This window comes from Gamsiella multidivaricata (genome assembly GCF_025024155.1).
Source record: "Gamsiella multidivaricata strain RSA 2152 chromosome Unknown BC939scaffold_63, whole genome shotgun sequence".
NCBI lineage: Eukaryota > Fungi > Mortierellomycota > Mortierellomycetes > Mortierellales > Mortierellaceae > Gamsiella > Gamsiella multidivaricata.
In genome coordinates, this window is record NW_026251771.1 from 122,380 (window position 1) to 135,046 (window position 12,667).

The 12,667-nt window shown below is 48.5% G+C and overlaps 6 protein-coding genes across 6 annotated transcripts; 4 read left to right on the forward strand and 2 right to left on the reverse strand.

The window, feature by feature from the left end:
• Positions 1–602: 602 nt before the first annotated feature.
• Positions 603–2,155, reverse strand: BC939DRAFT_460655 (uncharacterized protein). Its single transcript, XM_051556910.1, has 7 exons — positions 1,964–2,155; positions 1,784–1,806; positions 1,605–1,659; positions 1,464–1,512; positions 1,356–1,378; positions 1,190–1,246; positions 603–1,032 (listed from the first exon to the last, which is right to left on the reverse strand). Exons 1-7 carry the CDS (start codon positions 2,014–2,016, stop codon positions 861–863), a joined length of 432 nt encoding a protein of 143 aa, XP_051409150.1. The 5' UTR covers positions 2,017–2,155; the 3' UTR covers positions 603–860.
• On the forward strand, positions 1,822–2,698 carry BC939DRAFT_268483 (uncharacterized protein). The gene has a single exon (XM_051551119.1). The coding sequence runs from the start codon at positions 2,091–2,093 to the stop codon at positions 2,643–2,645; it is 555 nt and encodes a 184-aa protein (XP_051409151.1). The 5' UTR covers positions 1,822–2,090; the 3' UTR covers positions 2,646–2,698.
• On the forward strand, positions 2,658–5,250 carry BC939DRAFT_460660 (kinase-like domain-containing protein). Its single transcript, XM_051556911.1, has 6 exons — positions 2,658–2,785; positions 2,930–3,134; positions 3,235–3,444; positions 3,554–4,216; positions 4,323–4,651; positions 4,734–5,250. Exons 1-6 carry the CDS (start codon positions 2,767–2,769, stop codon positions 5,177–5,179), a joined length of 1,872 nt encoding a protein of 623 aa, XP_051409152.1. The 5' UTR covers positions 2,658–2,766; the 3' UTR covers positions 5,180–5,250.
• Positions 5,251–6,510: 1,260 nt separating this feature from the next.
• On the forward strand, positions 6,511–8,464 carry BC939DRAFT_495393 (delta-9 fatty acid desaturase). Its single transcript, XM_051559644.1, has 2 exons — positions 6,511–6,995; positions 7,174–8,464. The coding sequence occupies exons 1-2, from the start codon at positions 6,725–6,727 to the stop codon at positions 8,238–8,240; spliced, it is 1,338 nt and encodes a 445-aa protein (XP_051409153.1). The 5' UTR covers positions 6,511–6,724; the 3' UTR covers positions 8,241–8,464.
• Positions 8,465–10,260: 1,796 nt separating this feature from the next.
• BC939DRAFT_460669 (Hnt1 cyclin dependent kinase Kin28 interacting protein) lies at positions 10,261–11,637 on the reverse strand. Its single transcript, XM_051556912.1, has 5 exons — positions 11,438–11,637; positions 11,113–11,155; positions 10,991–11,006; positions 10,712–10,845; positions 10,261–10,593 (listed from the first exon to the last, which is right to left on the reverse strand). The coding sequence occupies exons 1-5, from the start codon at positions 11,518–11,520 to the stop codon at positions 10,462–10,464; spliced, it is 408 nt and encodes a 135-aa protein (XP_051409154.1). The 5' UTR covers positions 11,521–11,637; the 3' UTR covers positions 10,261–10,461.
• A 318-nt stretch (positions 11,638–11,955) lies between these two features.
• On the forward strand, positions 11,956–12,606 carry BC939DRAFT_479760 (Rhodanese-like domain-containing protein; the record flags this gene model as incomplete). The annotated part of the gene is made up of 2 exons (XM_051558876.1): positions 11,956–12,033; positions 12,118–12,606. 2 exons carry the CDS (start codon positions 11,956–11,958, stop codon positions 12,604–12,606), a joined length of 567 nt encoding a protein of 188 aa, XP_051409155.1.
• Positions 12,607–12,667: the final 61 nt, after the last annotated feature.

A 12,667-nucleotide genomic window follows, 5' to 3' on the forward strand; every position in this document is an offset into this window, starting at 1 on the left:
AAACGATTAAAAGTGGAGGCGTAGAGAGAGTAAAGTGTCCAGGCGACGCAGTCGCCAAGGAAAAAGCTCCTCCCCCTTTCCCAGGCAAATAAAAAGGGCGCATCGATGGCCTCCGACAACAAAACGAAAAGAGCGCAATAAACACAAAAGATAGATAGAGATGAATAAGAAAGGAAGGCAGATGGATGGATGGATGGAAGGATGGAAGGATGGATGAAGATTGAGGTATCGACGGCCAAGGCATGCCTCTCATGGACCCATCCAGGCACGACTTGTTTATCATCAAAATTTTTTCTTCGGTCAACCAGACTTACTTGTGTAAAAAGTTTCAAGTGAAAGGGGTGGAAAAGCAAATCTCACCACCAGCGAGACGATATATATTGCCGATACACCCCTTAACACATTTTTTTTCTCTCGTTGTTGTCTGTGCTCGAAACTGCTCGAACCCCCTGTGAACAGTTCTCAGGGGACTTGAAGCAAACTATCCATCGAGTTATGGATCCTCCATCCCTTGATCTGAAGCTAAATGTGTGGATAAGGGGTCGTTGTGTGACGAAGCTGTACGCACGTTGTTCTTCTTGTCTTCAGAAAAGGCTGAATTCTACCAAAGGGTTCGCAGGCAAAGAGTCGCTCGATCTGCTCAGGTATATTGCTGCTGCCTTCTTTAAAATTTGAAGTCAGTATTTCACTCGTACACAGTATGTTGTTGCAATCACACATCTCGCTTTTTCTTTTCTTTTTTTTTATTCTGGAGGAGGATATGTAACAGTAGCGAGTAATATTAATGGGAAGTCGAGAATCCAGTGAAGAGCGCATCAGTTGGTGACAGTTCCAGAGTTGACGGGTCCTTTGTAATAGCTTTATACAATGGTGGACACACCGGTGCCTCCGGTGATGGTGCTCGAGGCTGGAGTTTGGTGGCGAGCGGCAGCAATAACGTAGGACACAGCTCCAGCAGTCAACAGCAAAGCCGAAACAACTTGAAGAGTTCTGCCACCAACGCCGACAGCGAGCCACATGATGACGGCAAATCTATGTATACAAAAGAACAAAAATTAGCATGCACTCGATGTGAACACAAAAAAAAAAAAAGCTCCCAGTGTAACTTTGCTTGAACGTTCAAGGTCCAGAATCCGTTGCTTCACGGAAGTTCCTTCGCCCCGTCCTGAAAATAAAATGATTCACTTACACAATGTAAGCCGCGGCACGGAAGTAGGAGTTCTGGAACTGCCCCAAGAAGTTGTCGCTACAAAGAGAGAAGCAACAGAAAATATAGGAGAGATATCAGCGTCAAAAATCGAGTGCGCATATCCCCGTAATTGGTGATATCTTTGTGAAATAGCGCGTGGTCTTACAACTTGGCACTGGTAGGGCAGCACTATAGCAAGGAGAAATGAACGTAAGTTGAGGTTCCATGCTTACTGTCATGAAGGATCAATGCTATGAAATGTGCGTGTGCTTACTTTCAGGCAGAGAGGAATCTCGATAAAAATGAGCAAAAAGGCAATGATCCTTTGAGTATTAAAAAAGGGAGGCAAGTCGTCATAGTCAGTGGTCGATAGTCTGGTAAGTGAAGCGATTTCAAAAGAGCTCACAGTCCTTACCATGCCAGAATGGACCAAAGGACGTTAAGGCTCAAGATGCCGAACAAGATCAAGCCTATATGAAAAAGAAGCGATTGACATGAGGAGGCATTGATTTAACACTGTCCAGAGGGGTCGCATCCACGCATGTATCTATTGCCGAGGCGTGTTGAAGTGTGAATCAAGGGGGATTCTCTTACAGACAATCGAGAGAAGACCGCACCTTATGATATTCAAGAAATCAAGAACAAATGGTCAGTCGCGACTGTGGGCTCCACCGGTCAAATCCTCAGGGCACACTCAATGGGAGGACTCCGCCATGAAAACGCTTTTGGGGCCGTTTGCACGTGAGGAGGCGAAGCGATCAAGGAACACCTTACCATTGGCCATAGAGGGAGAAGTTTCCCGAGCGGAATTCATCAATGAGACCCATCGTGTAAGAATAGAAGGTGGAGGGTTAGGACGAGAAGGCGGGGTAGAATGGCGCTGCTGTGGCGATGAGGGGCAATGAAGGATGATGAAAGGAAGAAAAGGGACGAGAGCAGGAAACGGTTCCTTTTATTTTGTTTGTGTTTGCGTGTTGTGTGCAACAACGACGTATTTTGGTCCGCATGCATGTTATTCTATCAGGGTACCCCGCCCATCCAGGCGAAGCGGCTCGAGATCCCAACCACCTGCGCCTCGAACAAAACCACAACATCAGGGCAACACCAGAGTCGCAGGAGACTGACTTCGATCCGTCCTTGCTTGTGGAGACACGTATGCAGCAGAGTCTCGCGAGTTCAAGATAATATTCGCACGTCATACGACCGAGTTGGGCTGAAGGATCCTCAGTTTTCCACCCTTATTTTCACTATACTATCAGTATTCGCCTTTGCCAAGACAGGTAGATGCACGTCGACTTTGGAACGGCAGGAAGATATCTCGATACCTCCCAGAATAACGCGTCGCGGATGCTTTCTCCACTTTGGGCGCGGTTCTGTGCGCAACGCGATTCGAGCAATAATTGCTCGTGTCCCTTTCAAGAGTATGGGGAACCAGCGCTACGTTTTGTCCCCTTAATGATGCCATTGAAGTCACATAAGTAAACATACGACCTAGGACCCAAGAGGCGATTAGCTGTTCTGTTGTGTTAAACACCATCACCATCACTATCTGTCGTCGTTGCTATACATCCCACATCATGGATAAGAGAAGACAAGGTAGGACCGAGGAGAAGAAAGAAAGCATCTGAGGGTTTATGGACGTCAAGCATCAGGACGACTTGTCAAGGAGGCCCTGCATATCTTTTGGTCGGAGACCTGCAAGTGAAGTAACAGTTGAATACTCCCTCTGTTCCTGTATAGCCGTTATAAACGCCAAGAAGACAACTGCGCAGAAAAAGAAGAATGCGCCAAGAAAGACATTGAACACAGCTGGCCAGTCTACAAGCGATGCGACACAGTCCGGAGCGAAAGTGACTCCCTCTACCACGAATACGAGCAGCAATGCTGACGTTGATGTGGAGCTGCCTTTGAACGGAAGTACGGATACTGGCGATGCTTCTGCACCGTAAGTTTTTGGGATAGCCCAGGACTTGAACTTTGCGACATCGATAGTGGCATAACTGATATATTCTAATCCGAGACAATTGTAAATCGATACCATGTAGATCTCAGCAAAAGCATTCGTCAACAGCGGATCGCGACAAGGACGACCAGTACTCAATATATTCTGACGAGGAAGAGGACATGGAGGATTACAAGCGAGGAGGCTACCACTACATATCGGTCGGAGATGTATTCAACGAGGGCCGTTATGTGACCCTCCGCAAGCTGGGATGGGGTCATTTTTCCACTGTATGGCTGGCAAGGGACACAGTGTATGTAATTATTCATAATGAAGCAGTGACAGTTACACTGTTTATGAGTCTGCTCAGGCGTCCTTCTTTACTAATTCTGGTATCTTGACACTGCATGGCCTACTGATAGTGAGAATCGTCATGTTGCACTCAAAGTCGTCAAGTCAGCATCGCACTATACGGAGACGGCGATTGACGAAATCAAACTACTGGAGCGGGTGGTCCAAGCAAACCCGAGTGCGCCTGGCAGGAAGTACGTTGTGGAGCTTTTGGATCATTTCATGCATCGAGGACCGAATGGACTGCACGTTTGCATGGTCTTTGAGGTTCTGGGGGAGAATTTGCTCAGTGTGATCAAGCGTTACCGCCATCGAGGAATTCCCGTGCACCTGGTTCGACAAATCATTCACCAGGTTTTAATGGGCCTAGACTATATGCATCGAGAGTGCGGTATCATTCATACGGATCTGAAGCCGGAGAACGTTCTAGTCTGTGTCGAGGATGTGGAGCAGGTCGTCCGAGGACTCATTGGCGACATGGATTACTCGGACCCTGCTGCTCTCGCCAAAGCAAGTCGCGCCGGCAAGACCAAAATCGTCGAGAGCAAGCCACTCACTCATGGAGCAGGCAGTTCGTTACGAGGCGGTGCAAACGCAACCTCAGCAGCATCAACGCCTCACAACACGCTGACAAAGAGCCAAAAAAAGAGGCTACGTCAAAAACTGAGCAAACATGCTCAGCCTGTGGAAGAAACGGACGATACCAGTGCAGATACAGATACGCCCATGATGACGTACGTGAAGTTCCAAAGCCGATGTGATGACAGCTAATATTGATGCATGGATCGTCTTTAGTATTGACGCGAATATGGCGGCGCTGTTGTTTCTCTCTCTTTGTAGGGCAAATTTGGAAAGAACCATGAGCGACATCAAACTAGACACTAAGGCAGAGTCGGGCAGCGCATCGAAGGACCAGAGTTCAGAGGGATACCCAGAAACACCCAGGACCATTTCAGTCAAGATTGCAGATCTTGGGAATGCATGCTGGGAAGACCACCATTTTACGAATGACATTCAGACGAGGCAGTATCGATCGCCAGAGGTCATCCTGGGCGCCAAATGGGGTCCAAGCACAGATGTCTGGAGTGTAGCATGCATGGCGTTCGAGTTGATCACGAGCGATTATCTTTTCGACCCTCAAAGCGGAACATCATACAACAAGGATGACGGTATGACTTGACTATGGCTAGGTTCTGCCTTGATTATGGTGATCTCCTGGGACTAACTATTTTCTCGTGTTGCCTGGAATAGACCATATGGCACAGATCATCGAGTTGATGGGCAACTTCCCCAAGAAAATGGCATTGAGCGGAAAGTATTCACAGGAGCTTTTTAACCGCAAGGGAGAGCTGCGACATATTCATAAGCTGCGGATGTGGCCATTGCAGGATGTGCTTCATGAGAAATATCTCATGCCTCGAGCTGAGGCTGACATTTTGGCGGACTTTTTGTGCAAGATGTTAATCCTGGACCCAGCACTGCGAACATCTGCGCAAGAGATGGCGGAGCACCCATGGTTGTTCGTGAAAGATGAGACGATGGACTCGGTCAGCGAACGCCAGTCGTCGGGTGAAGGCCATGAGCATCTGGATCGTCAGCCCTCTGAGCGGGACGGCTCAGGCGAACCGGGACCAATGGATGCTGATGAAGATGAGGACGAACAGAGTGGAACGAACATGGATGAGGGCGAGAACTGAGTCTCTTAGAGCAACGACCACTGTTCGAAAACGCATAATAAAGAACTAAGAGCACAAAAGGCAGATTCATACACATATTGCTTCACGCCTTTATTGCACAGCTGTCATATCGGCTTTTTCCGATCGCGTGCCTCTCGGTATTTTTACCAATTCTACGCCATGATTGGCACGTACGTTTGTACGTCTTGGTCCGTGCCCGTATATTTCGGCTGACAGACCAAATCGGTGTTCGAAAAAAAAATTATTCATCGCAATTGTACGATCCCCAAAAATTTGGGTGCTGTGCTTATTCCATGACAAAGCACATTTGCACCCTGAGACCAACGGTTTTGCAGGGGCCACACATACACACCTTGATCGCACTAGGGTTGTCCGGCCGCCCGTCTATGTCTTTCATATACTTGAATACACCAGCGGAGATACGTATACAAATATGGAGTACAGTGGAGACGGACTGTGCCAAGACCCATATGCGCCCCACCGATACCAGGGAGCTCCGACGTACATGCAAGAAAGAACGTACTCCACAGTTGGCTGCATGGCGGAGGGGACATGTAGCTGTAGTGCCGATAAGACTTGCCGAGCAATTGATATCGCTGTAAATATGGTTCTGCTCACTCAAGGGAAATATGTTGGTAATGGCGATTATGAATATTCTCTGGGCATCCAGGATGATCGTCGGTATCACCAAGCAAGAATACACAAAAAGCGCATGGGTGCCAAGATCCATCCGAATAAAGCTAGATCGTAGCGTGTGGATGATGAATTAGATAATAATCAACAGTGCCAAGGCAGCGGGGGTTGGTTGCGGTCGAAGGGAATAGCGATATCAACATCAACATCAGCATCAACACCAATGCAGCGACTAAGAAAACGTGCTAATTATGATGGCTGACCACCTCGTAGGCATACAAAAACGACTACTGACATGTCCAAAGCTCATTTTCGGGGCTGTGTGCGCGTGTTTACAACACGCATGAGGTTCACGACATGAGCTAGAAAAAGGCTTCGGTGGAGTATGCTTCAGAGCGAGAGCATCTGTGTATTGGTGGACATATGGACAGAGGCGGCAATTGTGCTGAACAAGCAGGAACAAGTTCTGCATTTCATACAGCATATGTGTCCCACAGAGACAAAGGGGTGCATTTCGGACAAAAAGATAGGCATACGATCAGATATAGCTGTTTTACACGTACAAACCGCTAAGATGGACTTTAATGTTTTTGGTGGGGTGCTTTGTCCACTCCACCGAATCCATCAAGATAAACAAGTCTAAAAGGTATATAAGCCCAAGGGGGATCGCTCACCCCGCCTTTTTTATTCCTTCATTCCTCACACCTCCCTCAAGACTCTTCCCTTACTTCGACTTGATCGGTTCCTTGGCAACTTCATCTTTGCCATCTTCTGCTTGTCCTCTGTCTGTTTTTCCTTCGTCAGGGTGATCGCTCCTTCCTTCAATCGCCCTACCCCCAAACCAGCGGTGGACACCTCATAGTACAACCACAAAGAACAGCGACAAAGACTCTTTCTTCCCCGTTTACGATCATGGCCACCCCTCTTCCTCCCTCCTTCGTCGTCCCCGCGACCCAGACTGAGACCCGCAGAGATCCTCTTCAGCATGATGAGCTGCCCCCACTTTTCCCCGAAAAGATCACCGTCTTCAACATCTGGAAGTATCTCGACTACAAACATGTCATCGGTCTCGGACTCACGCCCCTGATCGCCCTCTACGGTCTCCTCACCACTGAGATCCAGCGCAAGACTCTGATCTGGTCCATTGTGTACTACTACGCTACCGGACTCGGCATCACAGCAGGCAAGTAACCACCGACTTTTTTTTTTTTTTTTTTTTTTTACTTTAAAGGAAATTGTTATGAGCAGCGAGTGGCTACCCCGAATTCTGTTGGGGCCTGAGCTTTTTAGCCCTATCAGATTTCGGATTATGAATTATTTTTTTCTATACTAACAATCTCTCCCCCATAATACCAAAATAGGATACCATCGTCTTTGGGCCCATCGCGCCTACACGGCTGGACCCGCTATGAGCTTTGTGCTCGCCCTCCTCGGTGCCGGCGCTGTTGAAGGATCTATCAAGTGGTGGTCTCGTGGACACCGCGCTCATCATCGTTGGACCGACACTGAGAAGGACCCCTATAGCGCCCACCGCGGTCTCTTTTTCTCCCACATTGGCTGGATGTTGGTCAAGCGCCCTGGCTGGAAGATTGGACACGCCGATGTCGACGACCTTGCCAAGAACAAGTTAGTTCAGTGGCAGCACAAGAATTACTTGTTCCTCGTTCTCTTCATGGGCATCATTTTCCCCACTCTCGTCGCTGGTCTCGGCTGGGGCGACTGGCGCGGAGGCTACTTCTACGCTGCCATCCTTCGTCTCGTCTTTGTCCACCACGCCACCTTCTGCGTCAACTCCTTGGCCCACTGGCTCGGTGATGGACCTTTCGATGACCGCCACTCGCCTCGCGATCACTTCATCACCGCCTTTGTCACCTTGGGAGAGGGCTACCACAATTTCCACCACCAGTTCCCTCAGGATTATCGCAATGCCATCCGCTTCTACCAGTACGATCCTACCAAGTGGGTCATTGCCATCTGCTCCTTCTTCGGTCTTGCTTCGCACCTCAAGACCTTCCCCGAGAATGAGATTCGCAAGGGACAGCTCGGTATGGTGGAGAAGAAGGTCCTTGAGAAGAAGACCAAGTTGCAGTGGGGTACTCCCATTTCGGAGCTTCCTGTTATGAGCTTTGAGGACTACCAGCACGCCTGTAAGAACGACAATAAGAAGTGGATCTTGCTCGAGGGTGTTGTGTATGATGTTGCTGACTTCATCTCCGAGCACCCCGGTGGCCCCAAGTACCTCAACATGTCGATTGGCAAGGACATGACGGCAGCCTTCAATGGTGGCATGTACGACCACAGCAACGCCGCCCGCAACCTTCTCAGCTTGATGCGTATCGCTGTTGTCGAATACGGTGGAGAGGTCGAGGCCCAGAAGAAGAACCCTTCGATGCCCATCTATGGTCAGGACCACGTCAAGGCCGAGTAATTTCGGCGGGGTGCGACATTTACGACTATACCTTTTCATTTCCTTTATCTTTTAATGTTCTCGTACCAATTCCCAGTTCATCGTCCTCCTTGTTGCTATACATGAAGATATAGCACATTCCTTGTATCATTTTACATCTTTATCCGCCATCCTCCTCAACAGCTTGCATCTTCGCGTTCATCCTCTGTTATCAAGTAATAATAAATTGTAGCTTATTAGAAAAACGTGTTATATGTCTTTTTTCAAGGTTATCGAAAGTATGAAGGTTTTCGAACACGAGAACATGCCCTTCAAACGATAGAGCCGCGATGCAGCAGCGGGAATAGATCAAGTACACAAGCCTTTACCGTCCCTTGACCCTGCTCCGCGCAGCCGCAACTAGTAGTTTGTAGTGCGTAAACCCGCTTTTTACCGTAATCAGTTTTACTCTGTGGCAACCATAAATAACCGCTGCATCGCCCGATTCCCTTCTTTTATCTTGAGGGGCGGAAGGCAGTAGCGATGACATATCTGAGAACCATGAAGAACTCAGTGGTCTCGCAAGATGCTTTAGCGTGTGCACCATCCATGCATAGTAGCCCTGGAGCGGTACGCATATATTCGTGGATACATTGAGATAGAGGATCCAACTTTTACCACTTTCAGGGGACCTTGCTGTCAGGCAGTGCCATACTAGCCCGCTGGGTTCCAGGAGAGGCATAACTCAGCCCAATTATCGTGTCGGCATAAAACTTCATTGGGCTCGAGGCCATGCCTACTTTCACTATCACTCTCTCCTGTAAAACCCAGCATTTCATACTGCGACTCTTTACCAACATAGCAAGCAATCAATGCCTGCGCAGGACTCTACTTTAATGCAAGAAACTCCCTCTAATCTCCCCAGTGAGAATTACGACCTTTTACGTCTGGAAGCATGTCAGATACAGAGAAATGCGCTTGGTATCGTTATCGTGCCACTAGTCGCATTTCATGGTGTCTTCACCAACGGTGGTACCATAGTTTGGGCCTTTGTTTACGCAGAGGTCATGCTACTCGGTATAGTCTAACAGCAGGTTCAGAGGACAGAAGAATTCAAACGCACGGTGTCTTATCCATTCCACTTATTTGTTACCATCTGAACAGGATACTGAGCTTCATACCTGCCCTCCTCGGGAGCCGGCGCAGTCTAGGGACCCGTCTTGCGGTAGGCTCATGGACACCGGCTCCTCATAGTTGGATGGATGCTGAAAAAGGGGTTCCTACAGTGCCAATCGTAATCTCTTCTTCTCTCATAGTGGCTAAGTGTTTATCAAACGCCCAAACTGGCAAGTCGGATATGCAGATGTAGGCAACCTCAACATGAATAGGCTCGTTCGATGGCAGCATCGAAGTCGCTTTGAGTGATTGGCGTGGCAGGTTCTTTTACAAAGCCATGTTGCGGATCGATTTTGTCCACAGCTAAACATTTCTTGTCCATCGCTAAACATTTCTTGTGGACTCACGACGGCGCTACTCACACTGGGAGGAGAGTATTATCAGCTCCCGCAGGAGTACGTGAATGCGAATAAATTGTATCAGTCCCACCAGACAAAACGGTTCATTACCACCTACGTCCTCCTCGACTTTGAGCTGCGTCTCAACATTTCCGGAGAATGAGAGTTTGAAAGGAATAGCTAGGTTCAAGTGTAATGGGGCTCCTCTGATATTTGAAGGCGTTGCGTACGATTTCGCAGGCTTTATCTCGGAGCATTCTGGTGGTTTCAAGTATCTTAGCTTTTCAATCGAGCGAGGTTATGACAGCGGCGTGTAATGGCAGTATGTATAATTATAGTATCACGGCGCGTAATTTGCTTGGTTTTAATGCGCATCGCTGCTATTGAATTTAATGATGGGGTCGCGGCTCAAAGGGGTCCTCACTGCCTATTTACAGCAGGGAACATGCTAATGTTTCGCTATATACCTCAATACTGATCTCGTCAGATGCACACCACCTCAATTAAATCGACAGCTATGAGTCAGTGCAACATTCTGGTCGTGATAACATAGGGCGCCACGGCGTGGGAGAATCCCAGCTGTAGTATTTTACTCTTTCTCTCAGCATTGCCAACGAAGGGATAAAGATATGATTGCTATCGCATTCTGCGCTTTAATATATTTGTTTTCTTTCTGCTGTTTGTTTGCCTGTAGCTGGAGATCTCGGGTGTGCTACTATTTTCGTCTCCTTTGTACCTGTTCATGGCTTTTACAGTTTGAGGTAGGTCTTGCGAAGAGCCTCCAACTTGTCGGCGTCAGTCTCCTTTGCTTTCCACTCCATCACCAAGCCGTCGTCCTCCGAGTTCTTGGGGATAACATGGAAGTGGACGTGGTCAACAGCCTAATTGTTCCAAAAAAGGAGAAGAGAATAAAGGATCAGAAAGCGTGCTACCCTCGCTGGCGCTGCATGACATTTATAATATTCGATTATCAGCCTCGGATTGATTGCAAATACGTGCCTGATGAGCGAGGCGACCGTTGTTCTGCAAGACGTTGTAGTTCTTGCATCCGATGGCCTGGGCAACCTTCTTGGCCGTGGGCAAGAGATCGACCATGTCGGCGTCAGGGAGCTCGTGCAAGAACTGGGCGTGGTCTAGTATTTAGTTCATACAAGTTGAGATACACACAGCAAGATGCAATTGAGCAATAAGCAAAAACTGCGCGGGCAAGTCACTCCAAGAAAAAAAAATGCAACGGCGTTCGGCGTTTGGTATCCGACGATCCTTGTGTGTCCTTACGCTTAGGGATAACGAGCTAATTGAGCCAAACCCGAATTGAATCATTATCAGTTAGTGCATTGTGAACACCATAAAATGCAGAGCAATCGATTATGAAGTGGCAGACGGCGTGATATACGTACAGTGTGGCCTTCGGAGAGGGGACCAAGGTCGAGGAGCGCCAAGCTAGGATGAAGAAAGGATTCATAAAGCGTGAGAAATGATATTATTCGCGATTTCTTTCCCACCCTCTGTTTGTATGTCTGGTATATAGGATATTTAACAACACCCATGTGTCATGATCCATCTAGTGCGGAATACCGAGAATATGAGGGTTCTCGTTTGGCCAACAGGAAAAGTGTTGCAAAGTTATGTCCTTCGCTCAGTGCTTTCTGTCCGAAGCGGGGCTCAAAGGATGTCGCGGAAAAGGAATGAAAGGGATCGGGAGAGTGCGTTCCACGTCCATACCTGTGCTCGGTCTCGAAGAGGATCTTCGCGGGGATCTCGCGCTTGATGATGCGACAGAAGATGCAGGCAGGGTTGGAGGCCATTGTGAACCAAGTGCTGTTGAATGAGTGAGAAGGTGTGAGTGTTGCATGACACGGGCGAATTCCTTTTGTACCGGCTCTTCTGTGACGTGAGTTCCTCGAAGCACTCGAAGCGCCGTCTGCAGACGACCTGTTTACTTGCCTCCAAGTGGGTGGTAAAACGCGAACACGACTGATCAAACGCGTTCTGATGCCATCATATCATTCCAGCCGCGTTTCGGATTCATTACGACGCGCCAATATGCTGCACCATACCTCAAAAACGCGTCCACTACTCGTATATCACAGCCCTCTCCCTTCCCCTGCAAGCAATCCGTGTCCGAAATGGCGCAAACCACCCATTGGTCACGGGGAAGATGAACCTTGCTCCATCGCTGAATACAAGAGCTGCTCAAAGATCATCCCCATCTTCATTCACAACCACAGCATCGCAACATCATGATCAGTGCGCTCCGTCTCGCTCGTATCCCCACTCGCAGTCTTAATAACGCAGCCCAGCAGCGTGCTTTCTCGCTCGTAAGTCCAGCTGTTTCTTAACCCTAGACGACCGTTATTCTTATCTGCCCAATATTAATTAATCCTATTCATTTTCTGTCCTAGGCTTCTCTGCAACAAAAGTCTTTTTCAGCTCTTGTGCAGGAGATCAGGGCAAACAACAAAAATATCCACCACATCTCTCCCAAGGATCTTCACGCGATTTCCTCTACTGCCTCACCCCAAAACCCGCGCCTACCACCGCATATCATCGATGTTCGTGAGCCACACGAGGTCGAGGCCACGGGCACGATCCCTGGCGCAGTTTTTCTGCCTCGTGGCATCCTCGAAAGAGATATCGGCAAGTTCCTGAAGCAGAACGATCCTAGAGACGTCGTTGTATATTGCGCTGGGGGGTTCAGATCCGTCCTGGCCGCAGAGTCTCTCGTGCGGTTGGGCTATGGAGTCGTCGAGGGCGAGATGAACGATAGTGAGGGCGCAAAGGGATTAAATCCTCAGGAAAGCAAGGATAAGCCCAGGGTTTGGAGTCTGGACGAAGGCATGGATGGGTGGATCAAGAGTGGGTTCGAAGTCGAAAAGAAGGCAAAGAACTAGAATCATGCCCAACACGAATAAAAGTCATGTCCACAAGCTATACTAGTTCCAGTTTGCATTG

Bases quoted from the DNA above. Each gene is read 5' to 3' on its own strand.
- BC939DRAFT_460669 (XM_051556912.1), bottom strand. From the start codon at position 11,520: ATGGCCTCCAACCCTGCCTGCATCTTCTGTCGCATCATCAAGCGCGAG. The intron at 11,156-11,437 runs GTATGGACGTGG...TCTTCATCCTAG, and splicing joins CTCTTCGAGACCGAGCACAG to CTTGGCGCTCCTCGACCTTG. The intron at 10,594-10,711 runs GCACGTATTTGC...TGGAACAATTAG, and splicing joins ACGGTCGCCTCGCTCATCAG to GCTGTTGACCACGTCCACTT.
- BC939DRAFT_495393 (XM_051559644.1), top strand. From the start codon at position 6,725: ATGGCCACCCCTCTTCCTCCCTCCTTCGTCGTCCCCGCGACCCAGACT. The intron at 6,996-7,173 runs GCAAGTAACCAC...ATACCAAAATAG, and splicing joins CGGACTCGGCATCACAGCAG to GATACCATCGTCTTTGGGCC.
- BC939DRAFT_460660 (XM_051556911.1), top strand. The intron at 3,135-3,234 runs GTAAGTTTTTGG...GATACCATGTAG, and splicing joins ACTGGCGATGCTTCTGCACC to ATCTCAGCAAAAGCATTCGT. The intron at 4,217-4,322 runs GTACGTGAAGTT...CTCTCTTTGTAG, and splicing joins ACAGATACGCCCATGATGAC to GGCAAATTTGGAAAGAACCA.
- BC939DRAFT_460655 (XM_051556910.1), bottom strand. From the start codon at position 2,016: ATGGGTCTCATTGATGAATTCCGCTCGGGAAACTTCTCCCTCTATGGC. The intron at 1,660-1,783 runs GTAAGAGAATCC...TTTTTCATATAG, and splicing joins CGGTCTTCTCTCGATTGTCT to GCTTGATCTTGTTCGGCATC. The intron at 1,033-1,189 runs GTAAGTGAATCA...TTGTATACATAG, and splicing joins CGTGCCGCGGCTTACATTGT to ATTTGCCGTCATCATGTGGC.
- BC939DRAFT_268483 (XM_051551119.1), top strand. From the start codon at position 2,091: ATGAAGGATGATGAAAGGAAGAAAAGGGACGAGAGCAGGAAACGGTTC.